At 36.8% G+C, this 27,786-nt stretch overlaps 1 protein-coding gene across 2 annotated transcripts in view; it reads right to left on the bottom strand.

Moving 5' to 3' along the window:
* The window catches only part of adamts12 (ADAM metallopeptidase with thrombospondin type 1 motif, 12), a 45,912-nt gene extending 19,103 nt beyond the window's left edge, over positions 1-26,809 (bottom strand). Inside the window, exons 1-12 of one of the 2 annotated variants that reach the window (XM_067439571.1) lie at positions 26,475-26,809; positions 25,426-25,784; positions 12,595-12,775; positions 10,797-11,044; positions 10,603-10,686; positions 10,064-10,188; positions 8,457-8,606; positions 6,121-6,264; positions 5,843-5,987; positions 3,957-4,049; positions 3,327-3,472; positions 1,879-2,048 (exon numbers count right to left, since the gene is read on the bottom strand). In XM_067439571.1, coding sequence (XP_067295672.1) covers positions 1,879-2,048; positions 3,327-3,472; positions 3,957-4,049; positions 5,843-5,987; positions 6,121-6,264; positions 8,457-8,606; positions 10,064-10,188; positions 10,603-10,686; positions 10,797-11,044; positions 12,595-12,775; positions 25,426-25,784; positions 26,475-26,586 — 1,957 coding nt within the window. In that variant the 5' untranslated portion in view covers positions 26,587-26,809. The remainder of the gene's footprint in view (positions 1-1,878; positions 2,049-3,326; positions 3,473-3,956; positions 4,050-5,842; positions 5,988-6,120; positions 6,265-8,456; positions 8,607-10,063; positions 10,189-10,602; positions 10,687-10,796; positions 11,045-12,594; positions 12,776-25,425; positions 25,785-26,474) is intronic. The other variant, XM_067439572.1, reaches the window with a different exon arrangement.
* Between the last annotated feature and the right edge of the window lie 977 nt (positions 26,810-27,786).

The raw sequence follows: 27,786 nt of genomic DNA, 5'->3' as shown, positions 1-27,786 counted from the left end.
ATCAGTAAATTGTACATACATGCAACCAAACCCTCAATTTACTTACAGTTTATAAGTGCTTTATATTTGAATATACACTGTCAAGATTTTTAATTTTCTTCTGCTCACCAATGCTGCATTTATTTTATTAAAAATGCAAATGTAAAATATTGTGAAATATTATTAAAATGTAAAATAAATGTTTTCTATTAAAATACATTTTAAAATGTATTTTATTTCTTTGACCAAAACTGCATTTACAGCATCATTACTCCAGTCTTCAGTGTCACATGATCCTTCAGAAATCATTCTAATATGAGGCTCTAGTATTTGATGCTCAAGAAACATTTATCATTATCAATGTTGAAAACAATTGTGGAGCTTAATATTTTTGTACAAACCATGACTTTTTTTTTAAGGATTCTTTGATACATAAAAAGTTCGCATTTATTTGAAATAGAAATGTTTAGTAGCATTATAAATGTCTTTACTGTGACTTTGATCAATTTAATACATCCTTGCTAAATAAAAATATTAATTTATTTAAAAAAATAATAATAATCTTACTGAGCCCAAACCTTTGAACAGTAGTTTAGGCACAGATACTGTCACATAACTTCTTTTTTGTGTGTAAATCTAAGTTACCAAGAGACCCAGAAAAATCATATAAAGTTTATAATTAATAGATATTGTTACCATGCAAACATCAAATGGTCTTTAGGCTATAATCTACATTCCTGCTGTGCTCCAACTGCTTAAACAGAGCAAACAACAATGACTAAACATTTATGTCAGGAATCCACACGCCTCTAAAGCTGGCTAATAAAACTGGGGCATTCTTGAAAGTGAACCAACAAACTCTATAAAACTAAAAAGCCACGTGTAATACGCTTTATGTTCATGTCAACAGGCCTCGACCCGCCGCAGCGTGTTTAACTCAGTGTCTTGGCTCAGCTGTTCAGTTGTAGAGAGCACATGTTTTCATTTCTCAAGTGTAACACACATTAATAGCGCTGCAGTTCTGAAGCCAGTCGTTTATTCAAACTGTTCTTGAGAAGAAATATAATCAGAAGCGGGGATGGTTGCTTACAGGCCCAAAGGAGTCAACTAGGTGTGGTTTAGTCCAGACGCTATGGTTTACAGATGTAGCACTTTACATGAACTAAAAGGAGAATAAGTTTTGAATAAGCTAGACCCATGAAATTATTGTAATCTAAATATATCAATAGTCTTTAATATGCTAATGTACTAATGAAAGTTAAGACTAATATACAATAGTAAAAATTGGGGGTCAGTAAGATTTTTTTTTAAATAAATTACTTAAAAGTGACAGTAAAAACATTTGAAATGTTCCAAAAGATTTCTATATCAAATAAATGCTATTCTTTTGAACTTTAAATTTATCAAAGAATCATGAACAAATGTATCTTGGTTTCCACAAAAATATGAAGCAGCACAACTCTTTTCAACATTGATAATAATCAGAAATTTCATATCAAATTTAATCATAATTCATAATTCATAATTTAAATTCATAATTTAAAGTCAGCATCTTAGAATGATTTCTGAAGGATCATGTGATAGTGAAGACCGGATTAATGATGCTGAAAATACAGCTTTGAAAATTACATTTAAAAATTATGTTTAATAGAAAACTTTAAAATTTTAAATGGTAATAATATTTAATAATTTTTACTGTATGTTATGTCAAATAAATGCAGCCATAGTGAGCAGAAGAGACTTCCTTCCTGCAAAAACATTTTTAAAAAATCTCACCGACCTCAAAATTTTAAACGCTAATATATTTTCTCTTCTGGGAAAATTGACCGTAAATATTGATCTTGTTCCATCCTTGCACATATACATATTTGAATTTGAATATTTTAATATTGATCTTACAGGAGGTCGCAACAGGTATCCACTCGTAGAGTTCATTGTGGTAAGGTACAGTGTTAAATTCACTGCACTGCATCTCTCTAAAGGAGGGCTGTTTTCTGGCACACGGCTTCGTGTTGCAAATCCTGTAGCGCTTCCTCTCACCCGTACAATATTTCCCTCCAAACTCAGGTCTGCAAACAGGAACAAAAATCATGCTACAGATTATATTTTCAGCAAAATGTACAAGGAAAGACTGAGAAGGGGAAATAATTGAAATGGGGAGAAATAAAAGGACATAAGTTAATAAAGACTCAAATTGGTTTGGTTTTATGAATTTATGACAGCACTAAAGGCAGCTGTTTGCAAACAGGATACAGGTGTGCCCTCTAGTGTATTCTGCTGGTAGTACAGAAGATAGAATGCAGAAATACATGAAAAGGATAGCATCCTATCAATACTTTTTATGCAGTGTGTTTATAGTAGTAGCCCATATGTAATATATCTGTATGCATAGAATTAGAATATCCACCCCATAATGGTACATCACATTTGAAAAATGTGCAGAATACAACAAGCACACTGCACACAGAATATAGTATATCCCAGAATGCAATGTGCCCGACTTGACCATTAATTTCTAGTGACGAATGAATCATTCGATTTTTTACTTTTTAATTTTTAATATATATATATAGATTTATATGCATATATACAGACTGACACATTAACACTCAAAAGGTTGAGATCTGTAAGATTTGTTTATGTTTTTGAAAAAAGTTTATTATGCTAACCAGTGATGCCTTTATTTGATCAAACATACCCAGCAAGTAATAGCTGTCATTTCACCATCTAGGTTAAAGTCCTTATGAAATCAAAATTGCCCCTATTAACTTTGTTAGCACGTTACAGGTCTTAAAGGGTTACTTCAGCGATTAGCATTTGGCTTTGTATCAGTAGAAACCCTGGAGTATATTCAAACGATTGTGCTTTCTGCTATGAGCGAGAGATGGAGAGGAGGAGCACTGAAGTCAAACCCTCCCCTTTATTCAATATTCCCTTTCACTTGGAAATACGTCACAGCACTGAAGAAAACTAGCCTAGGCGTCACGTTCAGGCTGTGTTAGGATATTAGATGTCTTTTAAAAACAAAATTGCTTGCTGGGATACACTAAAAACAATAATAATGTGAAATATTATTGCAATTTAGGGTTTTCTATTTTATTTTATTTTTTATTTATTCCTGTGATCAAAGCTGCATTTTCAGCATCATTACTCCAGACTTCAGTGTCCCATGATCCTTCAGAAATCATTCTAGATCTGGTCACTTTTGATCAAGTTAATGCCTCTGTGCTGAATAAAAGTACTAATTTCTTTAAAAAAAAATCGTACTGACCATAAAACACTAATGAATAAAAGAAAAACTGTGAGGAATAATGCAGAGCAGAAGCAGAAGAGAGTGGCTGTGGTACTTGGGCTGGTTGCATTCCCTGTCAGCTGACTGGATGCCGGCTCCACAGGTCCGAGAGCAGTAGGACCAGGGGCTCCAGGGACCCCAGCCTCCATGCACTGTTTCTGGTAACTTCCCGACGATGACACACTCACCAGAGATACACCACTGACACACACAGATACACCATTAAATATATAGTAATACAAAAAAATATTTTTAAAAAAGTGTTCACCCAAAAATTTTAATTCCTCTCCCTCATATCGTTCTAAACCCGTACATTTGTACATCTTCAAAACACAAATGAAGATAATTTTTATGAAACCCGAGAGCTCTCTGATCCCTCCATATTCAGCTATTTAATTAACACTTTCAAGCTCCAGAAATGTTGTAAAGAAATCGTTCAAACGGTCCATGTGTCTCCAGTGGTTCAACCATAATTTAATAAGGCGACGAGTATACTTTTTGTGTGCAAAAAAAAGTCAGACAGCTCTCGGATTTCATACAAAACTAACAATTTGATTTGTGTTCCGAAGATGAGCGAGAGTCTTACGTGTTTGGAACGACATGAGGGTGAGGAATGACAGAATTTTCAATTTTGGGTGAACTGACCCTTTAGGTCAACTTCGTTCTACATGTGAATCTTTCCTACCTTCTCATGTCCACACCTGGTTCCGTCAACTGGTGAGTCCAGTTTGGAGCGGCATGATCCATTTACAGCGCACCACAGAATTTGACACACATTCTGAAACCAAAAGGGCCAGAATTATTACTTTACAACTTGAAGAACATTATTTGAGACAAGACAGTACATTATATGTTAGAAGAAAATCAAATAAACTGTACCGGTGACCATTACCAAAAAAAATTCAACTCATCCTTCAGCTTGTAAAAACTTTTAACTTTTTGAGCAAACACCTAAAGCATTAAACTCTGATATAAAAGCACCAAATCATGCATTTTATTGAAGAGAGGCATGAAATAATGTTTTCATTTAAGTGATTAGATTTTTTTTTTTCTCTCAGAAAATCAGAAAGTTTTGATTGGACAATTTATGCTGGGGGAAAGTAAAATGGCCAAAAAAATTCCACAATGTCCCAATCCAAATCTAAGGATCTAAATACCACAGAAGTACATAGTAAAAAAAATATTTAGAAAAAAAGTTACCTGGTTGCCTTAAAAGTTTGAGTTAATACAATGAATTTTTTTTGAGATTCGACAACCTTTATTAAAATATTATTAAAAGATTTTGTAAGCATATTGGGGAATTGTGTGTGTTTTATTTCTGATGACGCAGTGAAACATGCCAAATATTTCTATTTTCATGATTTATCAAATTTTTTATGTGGTTCAGATACAATAATATTTTGAGTTTCTATTTATTAAACAAATTTCCTTCATTGTATCAGCTCAATTTTTTTATTTCAATAAACTCTAAAAATTTTAGGCAACCAGGTTACTTACTTTTTTAAGTTAAACCAACAAAAAACAACAATAATTTTTTACAGTGTAGAGGCAATAAACAACCACCAGGAACACCTTGGAAGCTGCAAAGCAATCCACTAAAATCCGACTAGCAACCGCATTGCAATGCCCTGGAATTCATCCAGAACATGCTAGTATCACACTTCTTTTCATATATATATATATATATATATATATATATATATATATATATATATATATATATATATATATATATATATATATATATATATATATATATATTCATATCTTTTTTTATTAACAAAAGACAGAAAACTAATCGTAAATGTAACAAACACTAGGGGGAGTGCTTAATGTAGATCTACATAAAGACATTGAAAAGTTTACACATTTAAAAAATTTGAACAGCTTATTGCTTCATAGAAAATCGGATTAATTCAATATAATGCTCCATTTGTTTATTGAATGATGTAAAACTGAGTTTTTTTACAGGAAAACTTACATTTGTGAACATGGAATTTTGCCATTAAAAGAATAAAATGATATTGATTATATAGACCTGAGTGTGCTTTACTCAACAGTTCTCCAAAAGACCAAATAATAAATGTTTTTAAAACAACACAAATTGGCCATCCATGTTCTTTGTGATAAAATCACAAACATTTTGCCAAAACTGTCTTATAAATGGGCCGTGCCAAAGTTAATGGATCACAGTTTTAGGGCTACTGTCACAAAAAGTGGAAGTAAAGTTATTAATATCCCCACGGTGGTCACTTTTGCATGGGCAAATAACCCTTTTTTATGTGCCAATTTTTTAATTTATATAGTGCTTTTCACAATACACATTGTTTTAAAGCAGCTTAACAGAAAATCACAATGTTAATGTGTATAATATTTCAAGATATTATAGTTGCATTCAGCAGATTAGAGCTGGGTAATAAAAGTCAATCTCTATAAAATCTGCTATATGAGGAGATTTGCAAGTACTATGTCTGCAGATAAAGTTAGACATAAATAGATAAAGGGAATATAAATATATATGGATCTTGCCCTTTCTTTTTATCTTGTTTTTTTAAACAAGGCACTTCTTACATCGACTTCCGAGCAGAAGGTGGCGTTGGGCCCGTACTGCAGCTGGCACTGGTGCTGGGGTGTGTATCGTACTCCAGGTGCCGCCACCGGGGTGCTGAGGTCCCTCTTAGATGGACGATCATCCAGACAGAAACCCCAGCCACGACTGAGCAGGTGAGAGGAAGGTAACAGAGCTTTATGAATGAAGATTATTGTCTGGAATACTCAAAAATTTGTGGTAAGACGTAAGATATAAAGCATGCAATTACATGTTCCTGTACATGAGTGCATGTTCTCACTCGAGAAAGCGTGTTATGTAATCCTTGCTGCAGGAGGACCAGGTGAGAGGAGAGGAGTCGTAGTGGAGCTGGCGGGACATGATGAAGGGATGTCTCCCCACTAACTCACAGTCGTTCCCCTGACCGTCGTGATGGATTCCGAAACTACAACACAAAACGAGGTGAATCACTCTTTAATTCAGGGGTTTTCAAACCTGGGTTCCTCCAGAAGGTCTTAAAGGGTCCCAAGACAATTTCAGAGAATAAAAAGACAAAGCAAAAATGGATTCCGAATATACTTCGGATTTCATTACCGCTTCTCTCCATTTTTGCCGTATATATAGGCTACTTTCCAGAATTGTATATGTTTGCTTTGTATCTTTCTAGTGAGTCCCCTTTATCTTGTTCACTAGGGCTAAGGCAGTAGTCTTAACGCAGTACACAAGCTGCTTCAGGTTTATACATACAACATTAATTATAGCCAATTTACTACGTTTGGGAACAATATTTAAATTGTAATAATAAAATAAATAAATAAATAAATAAATAAATAAATAAATAAATAAATAAATAAATAAATAAATAAATAAATAAATAAATAAATACAATTGTAATTTAATAGAATTTTTTTTTTATTTGAAATTTGTAATTTATTTGTACAATTACAAATGCTTTAACTGACACTTTTGATCTATTTGATATGGAAGTTTGTTTTTGCCACAGAATAAAAAAATTTAAAAGATAATTTCAACTTTTTATCTCACAATTGCAAGTTTACATCTCACAATTCTGAATTTATAACTCGTAATTGCGAGATATAATCGAGATTATATCTCACGAGATATTGCGAGATTATATCTCGCAATTCTAAGATAAGAAGACAGAATTGCGAGATATAAACTCACAATTAGAAGAAAATAAGTCTCAATTGTGAGACAAGTCTCAAATACCTTTTTATTTTTTATTATGTGGCAAGAAACAAGCATCAATCATTGTTCTTTTTTTTCTTTTCTTTTTTTTATCCAACCTCAAATTTTGAATGGTAGTGTATTTCAAGGAAATAAAATAGAGGGAATGACTGGATCAGGAATTGATCAAAAGATTTGTGATCTGTTGAAATGAAAAGTCTTTTGAGAGCAAGTTTTCTAATGAAGGATTATGAAAGCAAACCTTTATTTCTTTGGAATAACCGGCACAGTTGAATAGTGAAATAAAACACCAGAAATGTGTATTTAAAAAGTAAAATAACGTCACATTATTTGATAGTTTTAGTGTGCAATGTAAAACAATTTAATTGTATATAGATGCACTACATTTGCATGCATTTATTATATTATAATTGACAAAGTCTGATGAAGAGCCTATGTGCTCAAAATGTTACCAACGGTGTGGGAGTCTAGCTTCGGATTTTTACATATTTTGGAGCCGTGGTGTGCCGACTTTTTCCTGTTTTTTATGTTTTTTCTTGTTGAGTACCCATTTTGAGCAAAACTTTGATTTGCCATTGATGTACTTTGAATCTGTTTTTTATTATATTATAATAGAGAAATGGATTTTTCACAGTTTTTTCTAAAATGTTTTATCAGAAAATGTATTTACACTTTCTGTTCAACCACGTGACATATCCATCGTTAAACCCCCATTTAAAATAAAAAATAATATAATAAATTAAATATTTAAAGGTGCACTGTGCAACTTTGCGTCCGCTAGAGGGCGCCTATTCAAAACAAAGGTGTAGTTTGATGACACAAAGTGTGAGCACAGCATCTTGGGACATGTGGTCTTCACCTCACAGCTGGTGGAAATTAAGACTCGGGCAGAAATCACGTTCATGCATGCGGTTATTAACGTTACTGTAGTGTGAAGCAGAGCAGGACTGAGTGTTGTAGAGCTGAGCACGGCCGCTGGAGGGACTGTTACACAAATACCCGCCTCGTGAGCACCGGGACTTTTATTATGACGGGACGGGACACAGTCGCCGGGAGCCCGCACTATTTCCGCTTTTCCGGTCATGATTATGAGGTAATGCAGCTCTGTTTATCATGTTATATACATTTAAGTGTGTTGAAAATGATATTATGATGTTGCGTTCACTTGTTCACATTGCTAAGAGTAAAGCGCTTCTGCCAAATAAAACCTGAAACCGAGGGTAGCGCAGATATGACGCAATTGACAGGCGACTTCTTCAGACGCTATGCTGAAAAGTCCCGGGTCCTTAGTTTAAAATATCAATTTTCTCACAATTTACAAATAGTTGGACACATTTGGGATATTGTAAGTACTCAACTGAACAAAATATATAACACTGGCCTTGTGGTTTTTGGATATTTAACTGCACGTATTTCATACAAACGTACCTGTGTCCAAGCTCATGAGCGATGGTGAAAGCAACCGGTAGCCCCGAGTCCTCGTTGATATTGCAGGAGCGATGTGACTGGCACATGCCCGACAGGTGAGACAAGCCTAGCGTTTCACACGGCTGATTCATGCCTGCGCAGATATCCTTCCTGAGAGGAGAGATCACATCAGGTCAGACACAAAAGAGCACAACAGCTGCTTTTATTCATTTTATAGGCTACTAAAGTTGTGCTGCAGGGCTAAAACTGCTGAAGAAGAATTATGGCCATGGGTTGAATTCTTTGCCATTTATAGCCCTGGAGAATCGCAAGGCCTTGGATGCAGAACATGAAGAGGTCATTCAATCTGTGGAGCGTTGGGTTGAAAAGAGAGTGTTTAGGGACTGTTAAAAGCTCAGAGACAGTCAGCTCGCTTACTGTATCCAAGAACCTGACATTTATGATAATAAATGAGAGTGAGTGAGTTCATGTGTGTGTTTGACATCACTTTACCCATTGGTAATGGTATTATGTTCTAGGTAGCTGTATATGTGCAATTGTTTCAGTGGTACATTCCACTGTATCACAATTTCATGGACTTACTTGAATACATCCAGTTAATTTAGATAAAGATATTTAGAAATTATTTGGATTATTTAGATACTGACAACTGGCATTTGACAGGCTTAAGAATAAATATTATATATATATATATATATATATATATATATATAGTAAAAATTATCATCAACTCTGCATCAACATGCATCAATGCTCAATTTTCTATATACCCTAATCATGTATTCTTGTTTCACTTAGCCCATTGTTTGTGCTTTCATTTATTTTTTTACATTGATTAATAATACATTGTTAACTGTGTGCTTAGTATATGTACATTTCTGAAATACATAACTCCGACACAGTCTCCTCTGATATAACGAACCACTTTAAATTGTAATGTAGATGCATGCATTTTCTGTGAAGCTGCTTCGAAACAATATGTATTGTAGAAAGCGTTGTACAACTAAATGTGATTTGAACTGAATTATTACATTATTATTTAATTTTAAATTATTTAAAATAACTTACATTTTAATATTTTTTAAATGTCATTTATTCCTGTGATCGAAGCTGAATTTCCAGCATCATTACTCGAGTCTTCAGTGTCACATGATCCTTCAGAAATCCCTTCATTAATTGAAATAAAATAAATATAAGTATTAAATCAAAAACTAAATGAAAATGTGCCATGGCAACTAAGTGAAATAAGTACTAAAGTACTAAAATTACAAGCTGAAATAAAATAAAAAACTAAAACTAAAATAAAACTAAAAATAACAAATTAAAACTAAAATAAAAGTTAATTAAAAAAAACACACAAATGCAAGCTTTATATATATATATATATATAAAAACACAACTGATGTTTTTATTGTCTTTACTATGTATTATTTTATTGCCTATTTATTATACTATTTATTATAATTTAAACTTTATATTTGAGGTACCATTCAACTGTAAAAACGGTTGAAATTACTGCCATAAGGATATAAAATATATATAAAAATTTAAAAGATAATAAATAAAAAATATCTAAATAATATAAAAGATATGAACATTGTTTTTACCGTGTGATGAGTATAGCGACATCATGGTGTGCAGGGTGAGTGTCACTTTGAGGATTGAGGTTTTTCTGCCAGGTACAGAAGCTGCTGAGAGTCGTATCAGCGTGGTGAATGATCTTTAGCCCTTTCTGAAAACACACAAATGTCCAAACTAGTTTTATTTCTCTGGTGTCTATTTACCCTGTTAAAAAAGCACGTTATTTTGTGCATATGTTCAGACTTCTTAAGCATTGATGTCCATGTTTAACCAGCCTCATCAGTTGGACCAGCACTATCCAGGAGTTTGGCCAAATAAATCTACACTGTAAAAAAAGTCCATAAATAGGGCACAATGTAATGTATAAATATGAAGGAATTTTCCGTATTGTTTTTTTACAAGTGTTTTTCCTGTATTTTGAATTACACATTGTATTAGTTTATGTTTCAAGGGTTAACGGAAATTTGCGTAAAATCACTGGATAATGTACTGGCAGAAAATTACCAGTACATTTTCCGTTTTTATTTTTTACAGTGTATAAATATCAAAATAAATGAATATGTACTTCTTCTCCATGTAGCAGAATGAGCCGGACCAATACAATATGGATTGCATTACCGATGCTGGCATCGTGAAAAATTCCAGCCACCTACAAGAAAGTTATACGAAATATTTAGTCAGAGGTGCAATTGAAGTAACATTTCATCAAACTGCTCTTTTCTATATGATGAAAGTCTTAGTTCAAACTGAATCACTTACCATGTTCATGATGGTGAAGATGTAGGACTCAGCGTTTCCACTTCCGTGGTAGTCCACGAGTTTGGAGTCGCCCACCACCATGGTCTCCACCCAGCGCTCTTTGCTGATGGAGCGAGGGGAGATCCTCCGAGGTCGTTCCCTCTCTTGACTCCATTCTCGATTTGGATCGTCCTTACGATCCCCACCCTGCTGTTCCTGCTCCCAGCGCTCTCTCTCCTGCTCCACCTGTTGGGAATACTTGGAACCATCTGCACAAACACACACAAATTCTGCTCATGCACCACAGTTTACAATGATTAAAAAAATGTAGGCCCTATTTCACAGACAAGGCTTGGATTAAAGGCGCACTATGTAGTATTTTTGCAGTAAATATCCAAAAACCACCAGGCCAGTGTTATATATTTTGTTCAGTTGAGTTCTTACAATACCCCAAATGTTTCCAACTATTTGTAAATTGTGAGATTAATGGGTCCTGCACACTGTGCGATTTTTCAAAATCCTTTGTGAATATCCCTTGTCAGACTGTACGAACATGATCCCCGGTGTAAGCCATGTCACTCTGTAAGATCTCAGTTTTCATTAATGTCAGACTGCACGATAGTGAAGGCGCGCTAAAAACGGACGCGCACAAGAAAACTCGTCCGGAGTTTTATATCATCAATGAATGACGCGTTCGGTGACAGTGAGCGGCATTACACGCGGGACTGAAATGCTGGCTACAAAGAAAAATCTCTAGCTCTCGTTTTGGTCATAGATTGTCTTAAAAAAACAGAGAAATTTGACTGTCGTCGTAGGAGAAGTCACACTGCAGGATTGTGTGCCAAATCTTCTGACACTGCCAGAATTTCGTCTGAGGTAAAATTTGATCGCAGCGCTCATTAATCGGCTGCCGGTGAACATGTCAAACTAACGGCCAAAGACGTCAGATTTTAGCCTAGGATCAGAGGAATCTTTTAGGATTTGCTAAATTTGTCTCAGACGGCCAAATCGTGGCCAAAATCGCACAGTGTGCACCCGGCTTAACCAATGAGCCGGGACATCTGAGTGAGTCGCCTGTCAATTGCGTCATATCTGAGTTACCCTCGGTTTTATTCTGCAGAAGCACTTTACTCTTAGCAATGTGAACAGTGTTACAGCAGCCGCTGAGCGAACGCACAGAGTAACGTCATAACCTCATTTTAAACACACTTAAATGAATCTAATATAATACACAGAGCTGCGTTACCTCATACTCATGACCGGAAAAGTGGAAGTTGCGCCCTTCATAATAAAAGTCCAGTTGCTTGTGGGGCATGTGTTTGTGCAACAGTCGCTCCAGTGGCCTTGCTCAGCTCCTCAACACTCGGTCCTGCTCTGCTTCACACTACAGTAACGTTAATAACCGCATCCATGAACATGATTTCTGCCCGAGTCTTAATTTCCACCGGCTGTGAGGTGAAGACCACATGTCCCAAGATTCTGAACTCAAACTTGGCATCACTAAACTACACATTTGTTTTGAATAGGCGCCCTCTAGCAGACAGAAAAATTACATAGTGTAGCTTTTATAAACGTGCCTTAGAAAAAAAACATTACTGGTGTGCAGACAAAACAAGGCCACTGATGTATTTTAAGATATATCAGTGCAAGTTGTTTTCAGTTAAAATAGTTCAAACATGCACTTTAGTCTGGGACTAGACCTAAACCCTGTCTGTGAAATCAGGAAAAGTTTTTTTTTGTTGTTGGTTCAAATATCCTTTGAATACCATATTAAGATTATGCATCCTACATAATCAAAAGCATTTCTTGTTAATCTGACCTTTAACCCCACAGGGACTGTAGTGAATGCTGTGCGCATCTGTGCTGCGTCGCCGCCTGAGGCCGCTCCAGGTTACACTCCGGTAGATCACATGCGGGTGTCTCGGATGACTGACATTTGGGCTGTGGCCACGGACCGGCTCGATCAATAACGGCCCATCCGGTAAATTTAACAGCCCTCTCTATAAGAAAAAAGAAGACAGTTAGTCATAAACCATAACAGATGTCATTTATGCTAGCGTTTAAATAGTAAAAAAATTTTTTTTAAAGAAATTAATACTTTTATTCACCAAGGATGTGTTAAATTAATCAAAAGTGGCAGAAAATACATTTATCATGTTGCATTTCAGGGTATTTTAGGGGATTAGGGTAAATATTTGCATTTCAGCCTATTTGAAGGATTTCTGAAGGGTCATGTGACACTGATGCAAAAAAAGCAGCTTTGCATCACAGGAATAAATTATATTTTAAATATTATATATAATGTAAACACTTCCCGGGCAACAAAAAGTTACTGTTTGGATTTAAATAGGCAAATTAAGAGTCTATAACTGGATCATTATTTCAGTGATAATTATGTTTCTAGCATGTTATCTGTTTGGCAGCAGTTCCTCTAACCCTTATTGATAGAGTGTGTAGTTTTTCATTTCTTAAGCAATCATGTAGGAAGAAGACACATCATGGCCATATTCCAGGACGACAATGCCAAGATTCATCAGCTCAGATTGTGAAAGAATGGTTGGGAGGGAGCATGAAGAATCGTTTTCACATTTGAGTTGGCTATTGTAATAAAATTTCACAATATTATGGTTTTTACTGTTTTTTTGGTAAAATAAATGCAGCCGTCATGAGCATAAAGGCCCGTTCACACCGATGACTATTCTAAAAATCGTTATAAATTTAAAAAAAGAATAGCAGAGTCCACATCACAACTATAACAGCAGAGAGAAATTATATATTTTTTATATTTCCAGGTGATGAGTGATAAATACATGGCCAGCCAATCAGAATCCATCCTGCTTTAAAGAGCTTGAGCATTTATAGCGGCAGACGACAAAACTGCAACACGTTTAGAATAAAGAAAACTATATCAGACCACTGGTCTGGACACGTTATATTATAATCATTATATTTATAATAATTTTTCCTCGTGTGAACGGGCTTTAAGTGGGTGTCTTTTTCAAAAAACTTTTACAAATCTTACCAACCCCAAAGAGTTGAACAGCCTTGTGTTTTGAGCCTCTTTCCAAAATTGCCACCTTGAGTCTGTACATTAAACCCGTCTCTTGCGTGATACCCAAAATTTTGAATATTCAAAATATGATTTATGACTTGCAGGGTTAGCAGAATAATAATTATACACTGTTTAATAATAGGCCATAGGAGAACTGGCACCCCGACTGAGTCTGGTTTCTCCCAAGGTTTATTTTTCTCCATCATGCCCTGATGGAGTTTTGCTCAGTTGGGGACACTAAAATTATGATCCAAGTTACTCAACTAAATATACAAATTAAATGTACTAATTAGGTCATATTTAATTCTGTAAACTATCCATATCAAACTAGCCAAATTAAATTTTGTTGCAATATTTTCCTAGCCTAGAAATCTAGAAGCACCCTAACGGCAGGAAATCTAATTTGCCGCGAGTGTCGTCTAGCAACTCTCAATACCCTTCTGAGCTGTAAACGCCAAACTCTGTTCGGGCCAATCACATCGTGTATAGGGTCGCTGCGTGGGGCTTAACATAATGACGGCCGAGTTGCCCGTGTGCGTGCTTCTAGTAAACACAGAAACTGGCGACGGGCGGTCTTTCGAATCAGCTTTGACCGCGACTCTGGAAGACTTGGAGTTAAGCTTTTCTCTGAGAAAATAACAAAGAACGGCACTGAAGTGATTCTTAAGAAGGGAAGATGTGTTCGGAGTTTAGCCGACCGTACACGGTGAAAGTTTAATTTGTCAACGAGCTCTGCTTCACCTTCGTTGCTCTGGTTGGTTGTAGCGCTATCCTATCGCGTGCAGAGGGAGTTTGAAAGACAACCGTTTATCCCGCCCCTCGGATTGAGCTGTCAATGGTGAGTTTCCAGACCAAACATCTTGATGTGGGTCTGGCTTGCCAGGCTAATATTGTCCTGTTTAACACTGTGAAGCTGTTTTGAAACAATCATCATTGTAAAAGCGCTATATAAATAAAGTTGATTGATTGATTACATTGCTCATAAGCAAAAGAGCCTACTATCCTGTACCTATGATTTAGAGGTCCCATGTGTTCGCACTGTCAGTGTAAGTCTATGGTAATTTTTCACCTGTTTTACCATCCACCAGTTATTTTAATTTGTAAAATGGCACACCCAACAAATTTACAGCCCAGCTTTCTGCAACAAGCTACTCAGTTTGAGGTCAAACTGTAGAACAGTGAGGGATGTGTCACGCATTAACATTTTAAACTTAGGGATAAGGGTTTGTTCAAATCGTTTAAAGTAGTTTGTACTGTAATGACACTTCAGGTGTCAGGTCTCATTATTTAGATCTGTTGGAATTCTGCTGAATGCAGTGAAGGTATTTTCCCTGTCACACTCCCACTGTTTGTTAATTTCCCCTGCAAGTTCTTGCCAGTCCTGACATTTTCTCCACACTGCAGGGGCTTTAGTAAGATTACCCACCTCGTGTGCCAGAACGTGTCATGTGCACATGCTAAAACACAAAACATATTCATTATACACATTCATCGCATCCGTTAAAGGTCCTGTTCTTCGCGATTCCATCTTTCAAACTTTAGTTAGTGTGTAATGTTGCTGTTAGAGCATAAATAATATCTGTAAAATTATAAAGCTCTGTTCAATGCCAAGCGAGATATTTTATTTAACAGAAGTTCCCTTTCAAAGCCTACAGCGAACGGCCGGTATGGACTACAGCAGGAAGTGCAGGGATGTAATGACGTCACTAGAACCGTTTGTTGACTAACCCTCCGCCCACAAGAACACGCAAAATAGGGGGCGTGGTCTTGTTGCTCTCCCATGTGGAGAAGAGCGCGCATTCAGCGCTTGCATCCATAGACGTCATATACGTAGACGCCCCATGATGTGCTGGAGCGTGATCCAGAGTCGCCCACCATATTGGTTGGGTCTCTCCACTCAACGCTAGCATTGTGTCAAAGGAGAGCGAGCAATTATGCCCGTATTTTATGCAGTTTACGGTTGCAATAACGCAATATTTCTACCAGATCGCATGGGATTACATTTCACAAGTAAGATTGAACAATAATTTAGGTTATTTTACAATTTATACATCATTATTATTTCATGCTTGTGTCATTTGTGGTGTCTGTAGGCCTATTTCACAAAGTAAGGCTGCAACACATCTCAAAATTAACTACCCTGGAGTTACAGAGTGCAAGCATACGCAAGAAGCTGTGCAAAACAGTTCTTTTTAAAGGATTTTAGCTTTAACCCAGTTGCAAGCCTGACAGGGTAATGCAAGATGCTGGAATGACCTGGAATTATAACGTTTACCCTTTACAAAAATAATAATTCTGAGCTGGTACAATATATATGAGAGCTGTGTGTGTGTGTGTGTGTGTGTGTGTGTGTGTGTTTGTGTGTGTGTGTGTGTGTGTGTGTGTGTGTGTGTGTGTGTGTGTGTGTGTGTGTGTGTGTGTGTGTGTGTGTGTGTGTGTGTGTGTGTGTGTGTGTGTGTGTGTGTGTGTGTGTGTGAGAGAGAGAGAGAGAGAGAGAGAGAGAGAGAAATAAATCTAAGTGAAAAATCAAACTGGTTTCTTTATTAAAATATAAAATTCATTCATTTATACATTTATCAATATGTCATAGTCTACCATAAGTCTTAGTTAAAACTCGTAATACAAAGTCTTTCTACATGAAAGCAGAATTTTTCAATGTGTGACAGCATCCTGTATCATAACTAAGTCTCTGCAGTTTGTAACAAACCAAACCGGGTGAAAATCCGGTAAAAACTCGGGGAGTTATGATCATTGTTGTTGAGAATACATCTTCCTCAGTAGAAATAAATGCGGGAGACGGCGCATTGGGGACCCATCCAAGATGGCGCCGCGCTGATACGTCCGCTCCAATAGGCAGAGTAAGTCTATGGGGAGTCTACGTATATTATGTCTATGCTTGCATCTCCCCGTTATGGTAAGAGGCGGGACCTTTCCGGGCAAAGTGCGCTAAGCTGCTGTCCAATCACAACACGGGAAGCGGTGGCCCAATCAGAACTCGTTACGTATTTCTGAAGGAGGGACTTCACAAGGAAATCATCAGGCCGTTTTTAGGACAGAGGAAACAGCGGTATACAGATAAGTAAATTATGTGAAAAATCCTGTGTTTTTTTACACACGAAACATGAACTCATGTTATATTGCACACTGTAAACATAATCAATGATTCGAAAACACGCGAAGAATGGGACCTTTAAATGCCACACATCCATGCAATCCCATTTGCACCATTGGGTCGATAAGATTTTTTTAAAATTGTATTATGCTCAAGGCTGCAGTTATTTGATCAAAAATACAGTGTCAAATACTACAAATTATAACTGTTTTCTAGTTGAATATATGTTCAAATGTAATTTATTCCTCTGATGCAATGCTGAATTTTCAGCATCATTCCAGTCTTCAGTGTCACATGATACTTTAAAATTATTCTGCATTATGATTTAATGCTCAAGAAACATTTCTTATTATTATCAGTTGAAAACAGTTGTGCTGGTTCATATTTTTGTGGAAACTGTAATATATTTTTTCAGGATGCTTTGAAATTTTGATTTTTTTTTTTTTATTGAATTTGTTATAATAGTCTTTACTGTCACTTTTATAAATTAGTTCAATCTTAAGCACCATTGCTATTGCTTATACTTTTTGAACAAACTGTTAAACTCACATTTTAAGGGTCAGATCAGGTTGCGTATTCACTTTTTTTTTTACATTGTTCTTAAACTGTGTTTGTCTGTATGTCTTGGACTCTGAAAACTTGATTTGGCAAATAACACATCTCTGAAACGTGCCATTTTCCTCTTTTCGCCATTCGAGCTGCAGTGAAATCCCAGCTTTACTGCACTCATGCACTCATTCACCGCCCTTCTGAATGAATCAGTCCCACGGGCCAAAAACAGGTGTGTGCGTGTGTGCAGTACAAACTAAATAAACTGTGACAGAAAAAACATTCCAAATGTTTCGAAACTGGGCTGCATGTAATGCAAAACAGATACTAGGATTAGTGGAAAGACAGAGGAATACACCATGAATTCTCCAGGGGGCCGGAGACACAGTCATAATATTGACTCAGCCATGTCGATCATCCACAAAGCCTAAACAATACTAACCACTGCAACACACACTCACACAACAGGTATGGCGTGAGAAGCACTCTTACATATCTCCTCGAATGATAGAAAAAAACCTGAGATCTGTTTAGTGTCTCAATTGCTTCCCTGAGACAAAAGTGTAGAGTAAATATATATTTGTCTGTCTCTTTCTCTGATTTTTCTCCGGAGATAATAACCCAGTAATCTTTCTAGAGTTTCTAGATTTTCAGAAGAGATCTCAAACTGTGCTCAGGTTTACCAAGATACCAAAGTATGGCCTCAAAAAACAGAAATCTTAATATGGACTCAAAAACATTTCTCATTAAATACTCCCAAAACCAAATAATCTGAGCTGCTACACTCTAAAAAATGCTGGGTTAAAAACAACCCAAGTTGGGTTGAAAATGGACAAACCCAGAAATTGGGTTGTTTGAACGGGTTCATTCACTGGGTTCAAACAACCCAATTTCTGGGTTTGTCCATTTTCAACCCAACTTGGGTTGTTTTTAACCCAGCATTTTTTAGAGTGTATACTCTTCTATATGTCAACAAGTGTCTCATTTGTGTCTATTGTTATTTCTCTTAATGTCTAGGACAAAGTTTTAAAATAAAAATATCTTGAAAGTGCAACAGCTGAGTAAGTCCTATAGCCAAAATAAATCATTATTTTAAGCATTCATGCTACAAAAAAGTACCTAGATTTTGGACCTGTACCATAGAAATACCATGTTTTTTTGGCATTTACCATGATAATACTAGTATTATCATATTATGATACAGAATAATTGATACAGTTTAATATACTCTATATTGCAAAAGTATTGGGACACCCCTCCAAAACATTGAATTCAGGTGTTCCAATCACTTTCATGGCCACAGGTGTATAAAATCAAACACCTAGGGATGCAGACGCTTCTACATCTGTGCAATAAGTCTATTCATGAATAATTTCCTCACTACTAATTATTCCACGCTCAACTGTTAGTGGTATTATAACAAAGTGGAAGCAATTGGGAACAACAGAAACTCCACGAACTGTTAGGCCACGTAAAAAACACAGAGCGGGGTCAGCGCAAGCTGAGGTGCAGTGCACAGAAGTCGCCAACTTTCTGCAGTCAGTAGCTATAGACCTCCAAACTTCGTGTGGCCTTCAGATTAGCTCAAGAACAGTGCATAGAGAGCTTTATGGAATGAGTTTCCATGGCCGAGCAGCTCATCCAAGCCTTGCATCACCAAGCGCAATGCAAAGCATCAGTTGCAGTGGTATAAAACACACTGCCAGTGGACTCTAGAGCAGTGGAGAAGTGTTCTCTGTAAGATGAATCACGCTTCTCTGTCTGGGTTAGGCTGTTGCCAGGAGAACGGTACTTGTTTGGTGGAGGGGGGATTATGGTGTGGGTGTTGTTTTTCAGGGGATGCGTATGCCCCCTTAGCTCCAGTGAAAGGAAGACTTAATGCTTCTGTATACCAAGAAATTTTGGACAATTTAATTCTCCCAACTTTGCACAAATCAAGGACCATAAAGACTGGCCTGACCTCAATCCGGTAGACCAGCTTTGGGATGAATTAGAGCGGAGACTGTGAGCCAGGCCTTCTCGTCCGACATCAGTGCTTGACCTCACAAATGTGCTTTTAGAAGAATGGTCAAAAATACCCATAAACACACTCCTAAACCTTGAGGAAAGCCTTCCCAGAAGAGTTGAAGCTGTAAAGGGTGGGCCAACTCCATATTAAACCCTACGGATTAAGAATGGGATGTCATTAAAGTTCATGTGCATGTAAAGACAGGCGTCCCAAAACTTTTGGCAATATAATGAATATTAAAAGTAGGCTACCATGATATTGCCATTTGATACTATAACTGCACCCTAGTACTGACTAAATACCATGACCAATGTGTATGATCATATGAGTATTTGTTTATGTATATGTGTTTATATTATGCACCTAAGACATTTAATTCCATCTCTGTGTTTTATAGGCTTCTCTTTCTCTCTCCTCATCTGCTCCTCTCAGCAGAAACGTGAGCTTTGGTGTCAGGGGGCATTGTGAAAACAAAAAGCTGAACTGCTAAATACAGAAGCCATGTGTGTGTTGCTGGGCTTCCAGAGTTCCTGCAGGTTTTGGTAGGACTTCAAACAGGATATATATGACTTCAAACTATAGTATAGTACTTCAAAACCAGCCATACATCCTCTGGAGTGCAGGAAGAATGTATGGATCTAATGACAAATGCAGAGCAGGTCAGTGAAGGGTAGTTTTGTATATCTGTATGCTCTGGTTTGAAATAAAAGTTGAAGAAAAATGAAGTCAACAGAGTTCAGTGCTAATGAGTTTTTCACAAGGTCCATAAACCAAACAGTAAACAGTCTAAAAGTTCAGTTTATCGTGCAAATGAAATACACCACATTACTAAAATACTTTGTCCCATTAATGTGGGAGACGACTGTAAGTATAAACACTGTGGCTCTCTAATGCTTTCAAGATACACTGTTGCAGTAATACTTTTTTTTTTATTCAGTGAGGACAAATTAAATGGATCAACAGTGACAGTAAAGCTGTTTATAATGTTACAAAAGATTTATATTTCAAATGCTGTTCTTTTGATCTTTATGTTCATCAAAGTATCAAGGTAAAAAAAACTATTCTGGTTTCAACACAAATATTAAGCAGCACAGCTGTCTTCAACATAGTTAATAATAGGAAATGTTTCTTGAGCAGCAAATCATCATATATGATTCTGAAGGATCATGTGACACAGAAGACTGGACTAATGATGCTGAAAATTCATTTTTTTTGTTACACAAAAAATAAGAAAAAATAAATAAGAATGATGACAGAATTTGTATGTTTGGGTAAACTATTCATTTAAAAAGTACAGAAAACTTTCCACAAACTCTGCAATGTTGAACATGTGTAGGTTTTGGCCACCAGAAAATGCATTGCACAAAACATTAGCATTATTGTTTTGCATGGCTGTAGCGCATAAACACTCTCTACTGATCATTTGCACCTCATCATATTTTCGTTTGGTCACAAAGAATCCTGACTTCATCCACTTTAAAAGCAAAAGCAGCTGACATTGTCTCAGCATCCTGAACAGCAATTTTACAGGTGAGGTCTATCTTTTTCACTTCTCTCATTCATACATTAAACACCTGAGTCTCTGAGGAGTGAATGCATAAAAGTTAATGGAATGCGAGTGTAATAGCACCCGAGACTGAGAGAGAATGTTTTTAGGGGAAGATAACATGAGAACCGAATGAAGCAGTGTTGACTGACATAAACGCGACCTTACAGGAGGGGCATGCATGCTCAGGCAGTGACTGACAGACAGAGAGAGCATTTAGTGCAAGTACTGCATGCATACTTCTGCAAATTATGCATCCACTTTATAAATCAAAGCTCATTTTCAAGTCCAGAACTCATTCCTGTGCTTTCACCGACAATTCACTCTCGATTCACTCTGCCTCTCCTCTTTTCCCAGTTTGCAACTTCTTGTTCAATTGCCAAGCTGGAATGAGTCATGTTATGTGCTGACACACTGACCTGGTTACAGTTCTTCTCAAATTCCCTGCTTTTTATGAACTTCCACTTCGAATTACAGGATCTTTTAACACGGGTCTGTGGAACAGCTAATTCTGATCAGTCAATTCTGCAGTGAAATATTGTTGTAGTATAATTGACTGTTGTCCCACACAATCTCCTTCTTAAGCCCTATTCGGACGGGATTAGATTAACATGGGGACATGGGGGTAAAGTCATTTTACCTCAGGACGTCTGTAATATTAATGGCCAATTCGCACGGGATAAGACATCTCAGTAAAACCAGCAGAAGTGGGAGGAGTAACTCGCTTTACGCACCTCCTTGACGTCATGTGCGTATGACGTTACCGTTATAACGTGAGCAAACACACAACCTGAGCGCCAGTCTGAACTCCGTCTCCAATATGTGTGTTTTAATAAACAGTTAGGTCCAGTCTAACGATTCTGATTGGATTATGTTGGTAATAGACACTTTCCTAGAGCTAAAATGTGTTGTGCCTCTAATAAGTGCTTTTGATCTTCTTTTTGCTTTAAATGATATGCGGAAAATACTGGACATTTTCCACAGATTTGTCCCACCACCTACAACGCAACCGAATGCTTCAAGCGCCTCCAAGGTCGCAAAATGCGCTTTTTTTAACTTTTAAACAGGAAATGACGGAATTTTACCATACATTTTTACAGCAGGTCTATTCGAACGGGATTAGTATTACCCGAGGTCATTTTTCCATACCTTTTTACAGAAGGTAAAAGTCTCGGTAATCTTTACTGACATTGTCCGTAATGATTACTGAGATGGCACATTCGGACGGGACTAAAATCACTGAGAACCTCTGGTAATAATTACATTACCCCCAAGTCCTCATGTTAAACTAATCCAGTCCGAATAGGGCTTTAGACTGTAAAATCATTTAAACTCAGATCAATAGCACATGTCCATTTGTACATCTATTTGGTAAGTATTCGTGTCATAAGTGGGATGATTTACAGTCCGACGGTCATTATCAGAAAAACTCTTATAAACACAGCCGGCCCACACGCTGCTGTTTCTTTATAGAGTCACTCTAAAGGCCAAACACCGACTTATTTTTGCAGACAAAACAGGGGCCAAAGAGTTAAGCGTCTAACAAGCCAGTCGATGCTGCTCCAGACAGGCATTTGTTCAGTCTGGGACCCCCAGGTTTACGTTTACGGGAGTTCTTCACCAGCAGTGTTGTTATTGTTAACTAAAACAGAAACTATTAAAACTGGTTTTCGTTAATTAAAATAAACATGAATATAAGATGAAACTTAAACTTAAAAAACTAGACATATTGATATGTTATATGTTTAAGTTGAAGTAATAAAATAAAAATATGGCCCGGTTTCATAGACAGGCTTAGATAAATCAAGGATTAGGACATTTCAGTAGCCAGGGCAAGATGCAGTTAAAACAGCTCAAACATGCATTTTAGTCTGGGACTAGGCTAAAATACTAAACTAAAATAACACTGTTTACTAGTGACCTCTGAAAGAAAAGATTAAAGGGTTAGTTCACCCAAAAATGAAAATTATCCCATTATTTTCTCACCCTCAGGCCATCCTCGGTGTATATGACTTTCTTCTTTTAGCCAAAAACAATATGAATTATATTAAAACATATCCTAGCTTTAATAGGAGTGAATGGTACCGTAGATTTTGTAGCCCAGAAAAGCGCATCTGTCATCATAACAGTGATTCATACGGCTCCAGGGGGTTAATAAAAGCCTTCTGAAGCGAAGCAATGCCTTTTTAAAGAAAAATATCCATATTTATAACTTAGTAAATGATAATAACTGCCGTGAAAAAGCCAGGGTATATTTTAAAATAATTCTGATTGTATTTGGGCGGAAAGGAGAAACTCATATACAGCTAGGATGGCTTGAGGGTGAGTAAATTATGGGATCATTTCCATTTTTGGGTGAACAAACCCTTTAATTTCAAATAAATGAAACGGCATTAGCAACCCATTCTACTGCCAGCGTGGCAGATTTCAGAGTGAAAAGGAATATTAAAAACAAAACTGTAAGGCTGGATAAGAACTTTTAAAAAAACTACATTTTTAAGATAAAATTTGGAGGGCTATTTTCGTGTACTGACACTATTGCATTATAACTGAATTAAGCTGGACAATGACATCACTTTGTCATATTAATTTAACTCATTCTATAGCTGACTTTACAGTTATTGAACCGAACTGAATCTGGACTGAACGGATTTCAACTGAATAATGAATTCTGTCTGCATCATTAAATCATTACTTTGCCGTTATCATTGTAAGCTGATTTGAAACAATATCTATCGTATAAGTGCTATAGAAATAAAGGTGATATGAATTGAGTTGTTCAGAGAAAAAAAATTGCTGTCTTTAAAATGTGCTGTAATGAATTGTGCAGAATAAGAACAGGAATTACCATTAAGAAAGTAATAAGGTCGATTGATGTTAATTTTAACAGCTGATGACAATATCTGTTAGCCTGACAAGCCAGACCCACATCAAGATGTTTGGTCTGGGAACACACCATTGGGCTCAGTTCTGGTGGCCGTAAGTCCCTTGGCATTCAATAGGATAGCACTACAACCAACCAGAGCAACAAATAAGGTGAAGTGGTGCTAATTGATAGATTCAAATTTTGGCGAAGAAACTCCGAACACATCTTCCTTTTTTAGGAATGACTTAAGCGCCGTACATTGTTAGCCTAGAAATCTAGACGCACCCTAGCGGCAGCAAATCTAATCTGCCGCGAGTGTCGTCTTGCAACTCTCAATACACTTCTGAGCTGTAAAAACCAAACTCTGGTCATGGCAATCACATCGTGTATAGAGTCGGTGGGCGGGGCTTAACATAATAACATAATCTTTCGAATCAGCTTTGACTGTGACTCTGGAAGACTTGGAGTTAAGCTTTTCTCTGAGAAAAGAACAAAGAACTGCATTAAAGTCCTTAAAAAGGGAAGATGTGTTCAGATGTTGAAAGTTAAATTTTTCAACTAGCTCTGCTTCACCTTCGTTGCTCTGGTTGGTGAAGCGCTATCCAATTCTGTGCAGAGGGAGTTTGAAAGACAACCGTTTATCCCGCCCCTCGGATTGAGACCTGTCAATGGTAAGTTTCCAGACCAAACATCTTGATGTGGGTCTGGCTTGTCAGGCTAGTACTTTGTTCTTTTCTCAAAGAAAAGCTTAACTCCAAGTCTTCCAGAGTCGCGGCCAAAGCCGGGTTTTCTTTGTTTTTAAGTAGCACGCAGAACCTCCGGAACTCTGCCATCATTATGTTAAGCCCGCCCACTAACTCTAAACACAATGTGATTGGCCTGACCAGAGTTTGTTTTTTTCAGCTCACATGCCAACAGAGAGTTGCTAGACTTGCAAAATACATTTTCTGCCACTAGGGTGCATCTAGATTTCTAGGATTAATATCTGCACTACTTAATGTGAATTTACACCAGTGGCATAAACTCAGCCACTATGGCTGTGGCTAAATCCAAAATCGCCCCCTAAACCCTCAAATAGGGCATTATTTGAGGAGACGGCCATTAGTGGACGTTATCATGTGCACTCTTTCTATCCCACAATGCACTGCAATAACGAGTGTACAGCCACTAATTGTCATCAGCTGTTAAAGTAAACATCAATTCAATTGACCTTATTAATTTTTTAATGGATATTTCTGTTCTAATTCTGCACATTTTAAAGAAAGCTATTTTTTTCTCTGAACAACAATTTTTTTTTTAAGAACTCATTTGACCAATTAGAAAGTAGTCAGGAGGTAATCAGTCTTACTTTTCTAATTCAAATTAGTCAGATCTACCTTTTTATGTAACTGACTTTAAAAAGTTAAGAGATGGCAAACTTTAAAGACTAGTTTAAGCATGCAACTGGCCCCAGAAATGAACTTCATGATAATTGACAGTTAACTGACAATACACAGATTAAGATAGATATTTCTCACCAGTCCCTCACAGGTGCTGATGGCAGCCGTCCCGTACACGCTCTCATCCATTACTGTGCCAAGAAGGTGACAGGCGCCTTTGCCAGGTGTTTGTGGCCACTTTTCCATTAAAGTCCCGTTGTATCTCTCCAACACATATTCATTGGTGAGCAGGTTGTCATTAGTGGTTAAATTGAGAGTGAACTCCCGACCTTTGTAGTTAAGTTTGTAATACACCCTCCTCGCCGCTGTATTCAGGTCCCTCTTATGTCGCCTTTCAGTGAAGTGATGTGATAAAGCATATGAGATGAATTTCCCATCCCCGTCCACTTTTTCAGGATGATCAATGTAAAACTCAGAGTGTTGCTTGATAAAGAGGTCTAGGAATGAAAACAAGACAGTTCACTTTAAATACTTTACATTTTTCAGTTCATGTACATATTACAGCAGACAATCATTTCTGGAGCTACCAGAGGATAAGTGCTATACATACATACAGTAAAGGTTAAACGTTTGGAAATTTTACTTTTTTTAATGTTTTAGAAAGAAGGCTATGATCAAATTATTACTATGATTATTATATAATCAAAAATAAAGAAAAAAACTAATATTGTGAAATATTACAATTTAAAATATTTTTTTCTATTTTTATATACTTTATAATAGGCTGTAATTTATTTCTGTGATAATACTTTAATTTCTTAAATTAAATCAATTAAAAACACCAAACGGCTACGTTAATTTATTGCAATAAAAGTGGCAAATTTCCCCAAATACTAGATTGAGAATGTTTATTTTAAAAATCATTTGTAATTGAATAATTCGTGCATTAAAGGGTCAAAAACGTGTTTTTATAGAATGAGATTGTGTAAAGTTCAAGACTGAAGAAAGACCAGAAAGAAACAGAAACATAGACTTCGTAGCTGCTGAGTGCTGACCACTCGCCTCAGTGAAACACTTGACATATCAGAGGAATTTACAGCTCCTTCTGTAGATAAAACAGCCTAAGAGTTGTAGCCTAAATCAAATATGCTTGAACAAAACTAATTCTTATGCATGAAAACACAAACCTTGTTCTGTGTCTGGAAAGAGGTAGTCCGGTTCAGAGCTCTTGACGTGGCTCGCAGCCAGAAAGAAAACACAATTCCACCGCAAAATCGCAACGCTGACCCGATTTGGCATTATTGATTTAAATGGTAAACGCTTTGCGGCATGAAGCCGAAAAAATGGTAAAAAGTCAGTTGTGAGGGGAGTTTCTGGTGAAAGCAGGAGACCTGTGGGGTCAGCGAGACGGAGAAAGAAAGTGAACGGAGAATGAAGGAATATGATGTGGGAGGAGAGATTCTGTTTCCACGCGCAGGAGGAGAGGAGATCAACAGGGCTCTAAAAACAACGGGCTGCAGGAGCGAAGGGAGGTAGGGCCTACTACACGCTCAAATGGAACTTTTTTATTTTTCAAAAATAGACTGTAACTGCATGGTGCCTTACATAAGAAATTCTTGGTGCAACCCAGAATTTGGGACGTCTCTAAATGAGGGATAATGTACGGTCTGGCGGTCATTATTCCTGAGGGGTTTATTATGACGATAAGACCAGCTGACTGTATATAATCCAGCTTCACGGCTGCTCACCAAATAAGTAAATATGAAATACTGATTTATTTATTTTTTTAAATTACATACATTGTCTAAGAGATACCGCAATAAATCTATGTAAACATGTTGTTTAAGCGCTCGATCGCCTTCTTTTGCATAGCCTATAGCAGAAACACTCAAGTTAAAGGTACAGTGTGACTTTTAGCGGCATCTAGCGATGAGATTGTGAATTGCAATCAAACACCACTCACCCCTCCCATTTGAAGCACATAGGATCTACGGGAGGAGACTGGAGCTTTAACTTTAATTTCTACATTTCCATAACTGTTTATTTCATTCTGATGAGTTCTTCTGCAGTAAACTGGACTATACCAAAAACGGTGCACTCCGATTAAGGGGTCTTAGTGTTCTGAGAAACGCATTGAGGATTATGTATGCGTTACTGTATGAGCTTTGTCCAGGCTGAAAAATTCATTGTTTTTTGTCACAGTCAGGAACACACAAAGGAAATGATAATTGTGCAGAATTGATAATTTATTTACAACAAAATAAAACATAAACATAAACACAAAACAAAACCCACAAGGGGGAAAACCATAAACTAGAAAATACATGAAGACATACCAACACAGGGGCCCGGGAGACGTAGACAAGACGAGGATACGACACAGACTGACAAACACAAGGAGCTTATGAAGGGAAGAATCTTTTTTAGCCTATGCTTACTGCAGAACGCCATTTTCATACGTGAGATGCGAGGTGCGTCCGCATGTTTACATAAAAAAAA

The sequence above is a fragment of the Pseudorasbora parva genome, chromosome 3 (genome assembly GCF_024679245.1).
Source record: "Pseudorasbora parva isolate DD20220531a chromosome 3, ASM2467924v1, whole genome shotgun sequence".
Lineage (NCBI taxonomy): Eukaryota > Metazoa > Chordata > Actinopteri > Cypriniformes > Gobionidae > Pseudorasbora > Pseudorasbora parva.
Note: the sequence above shows the minus strand (reverse complement) of the source record. Positions and strands in the feature narration are given on the sequence as shown.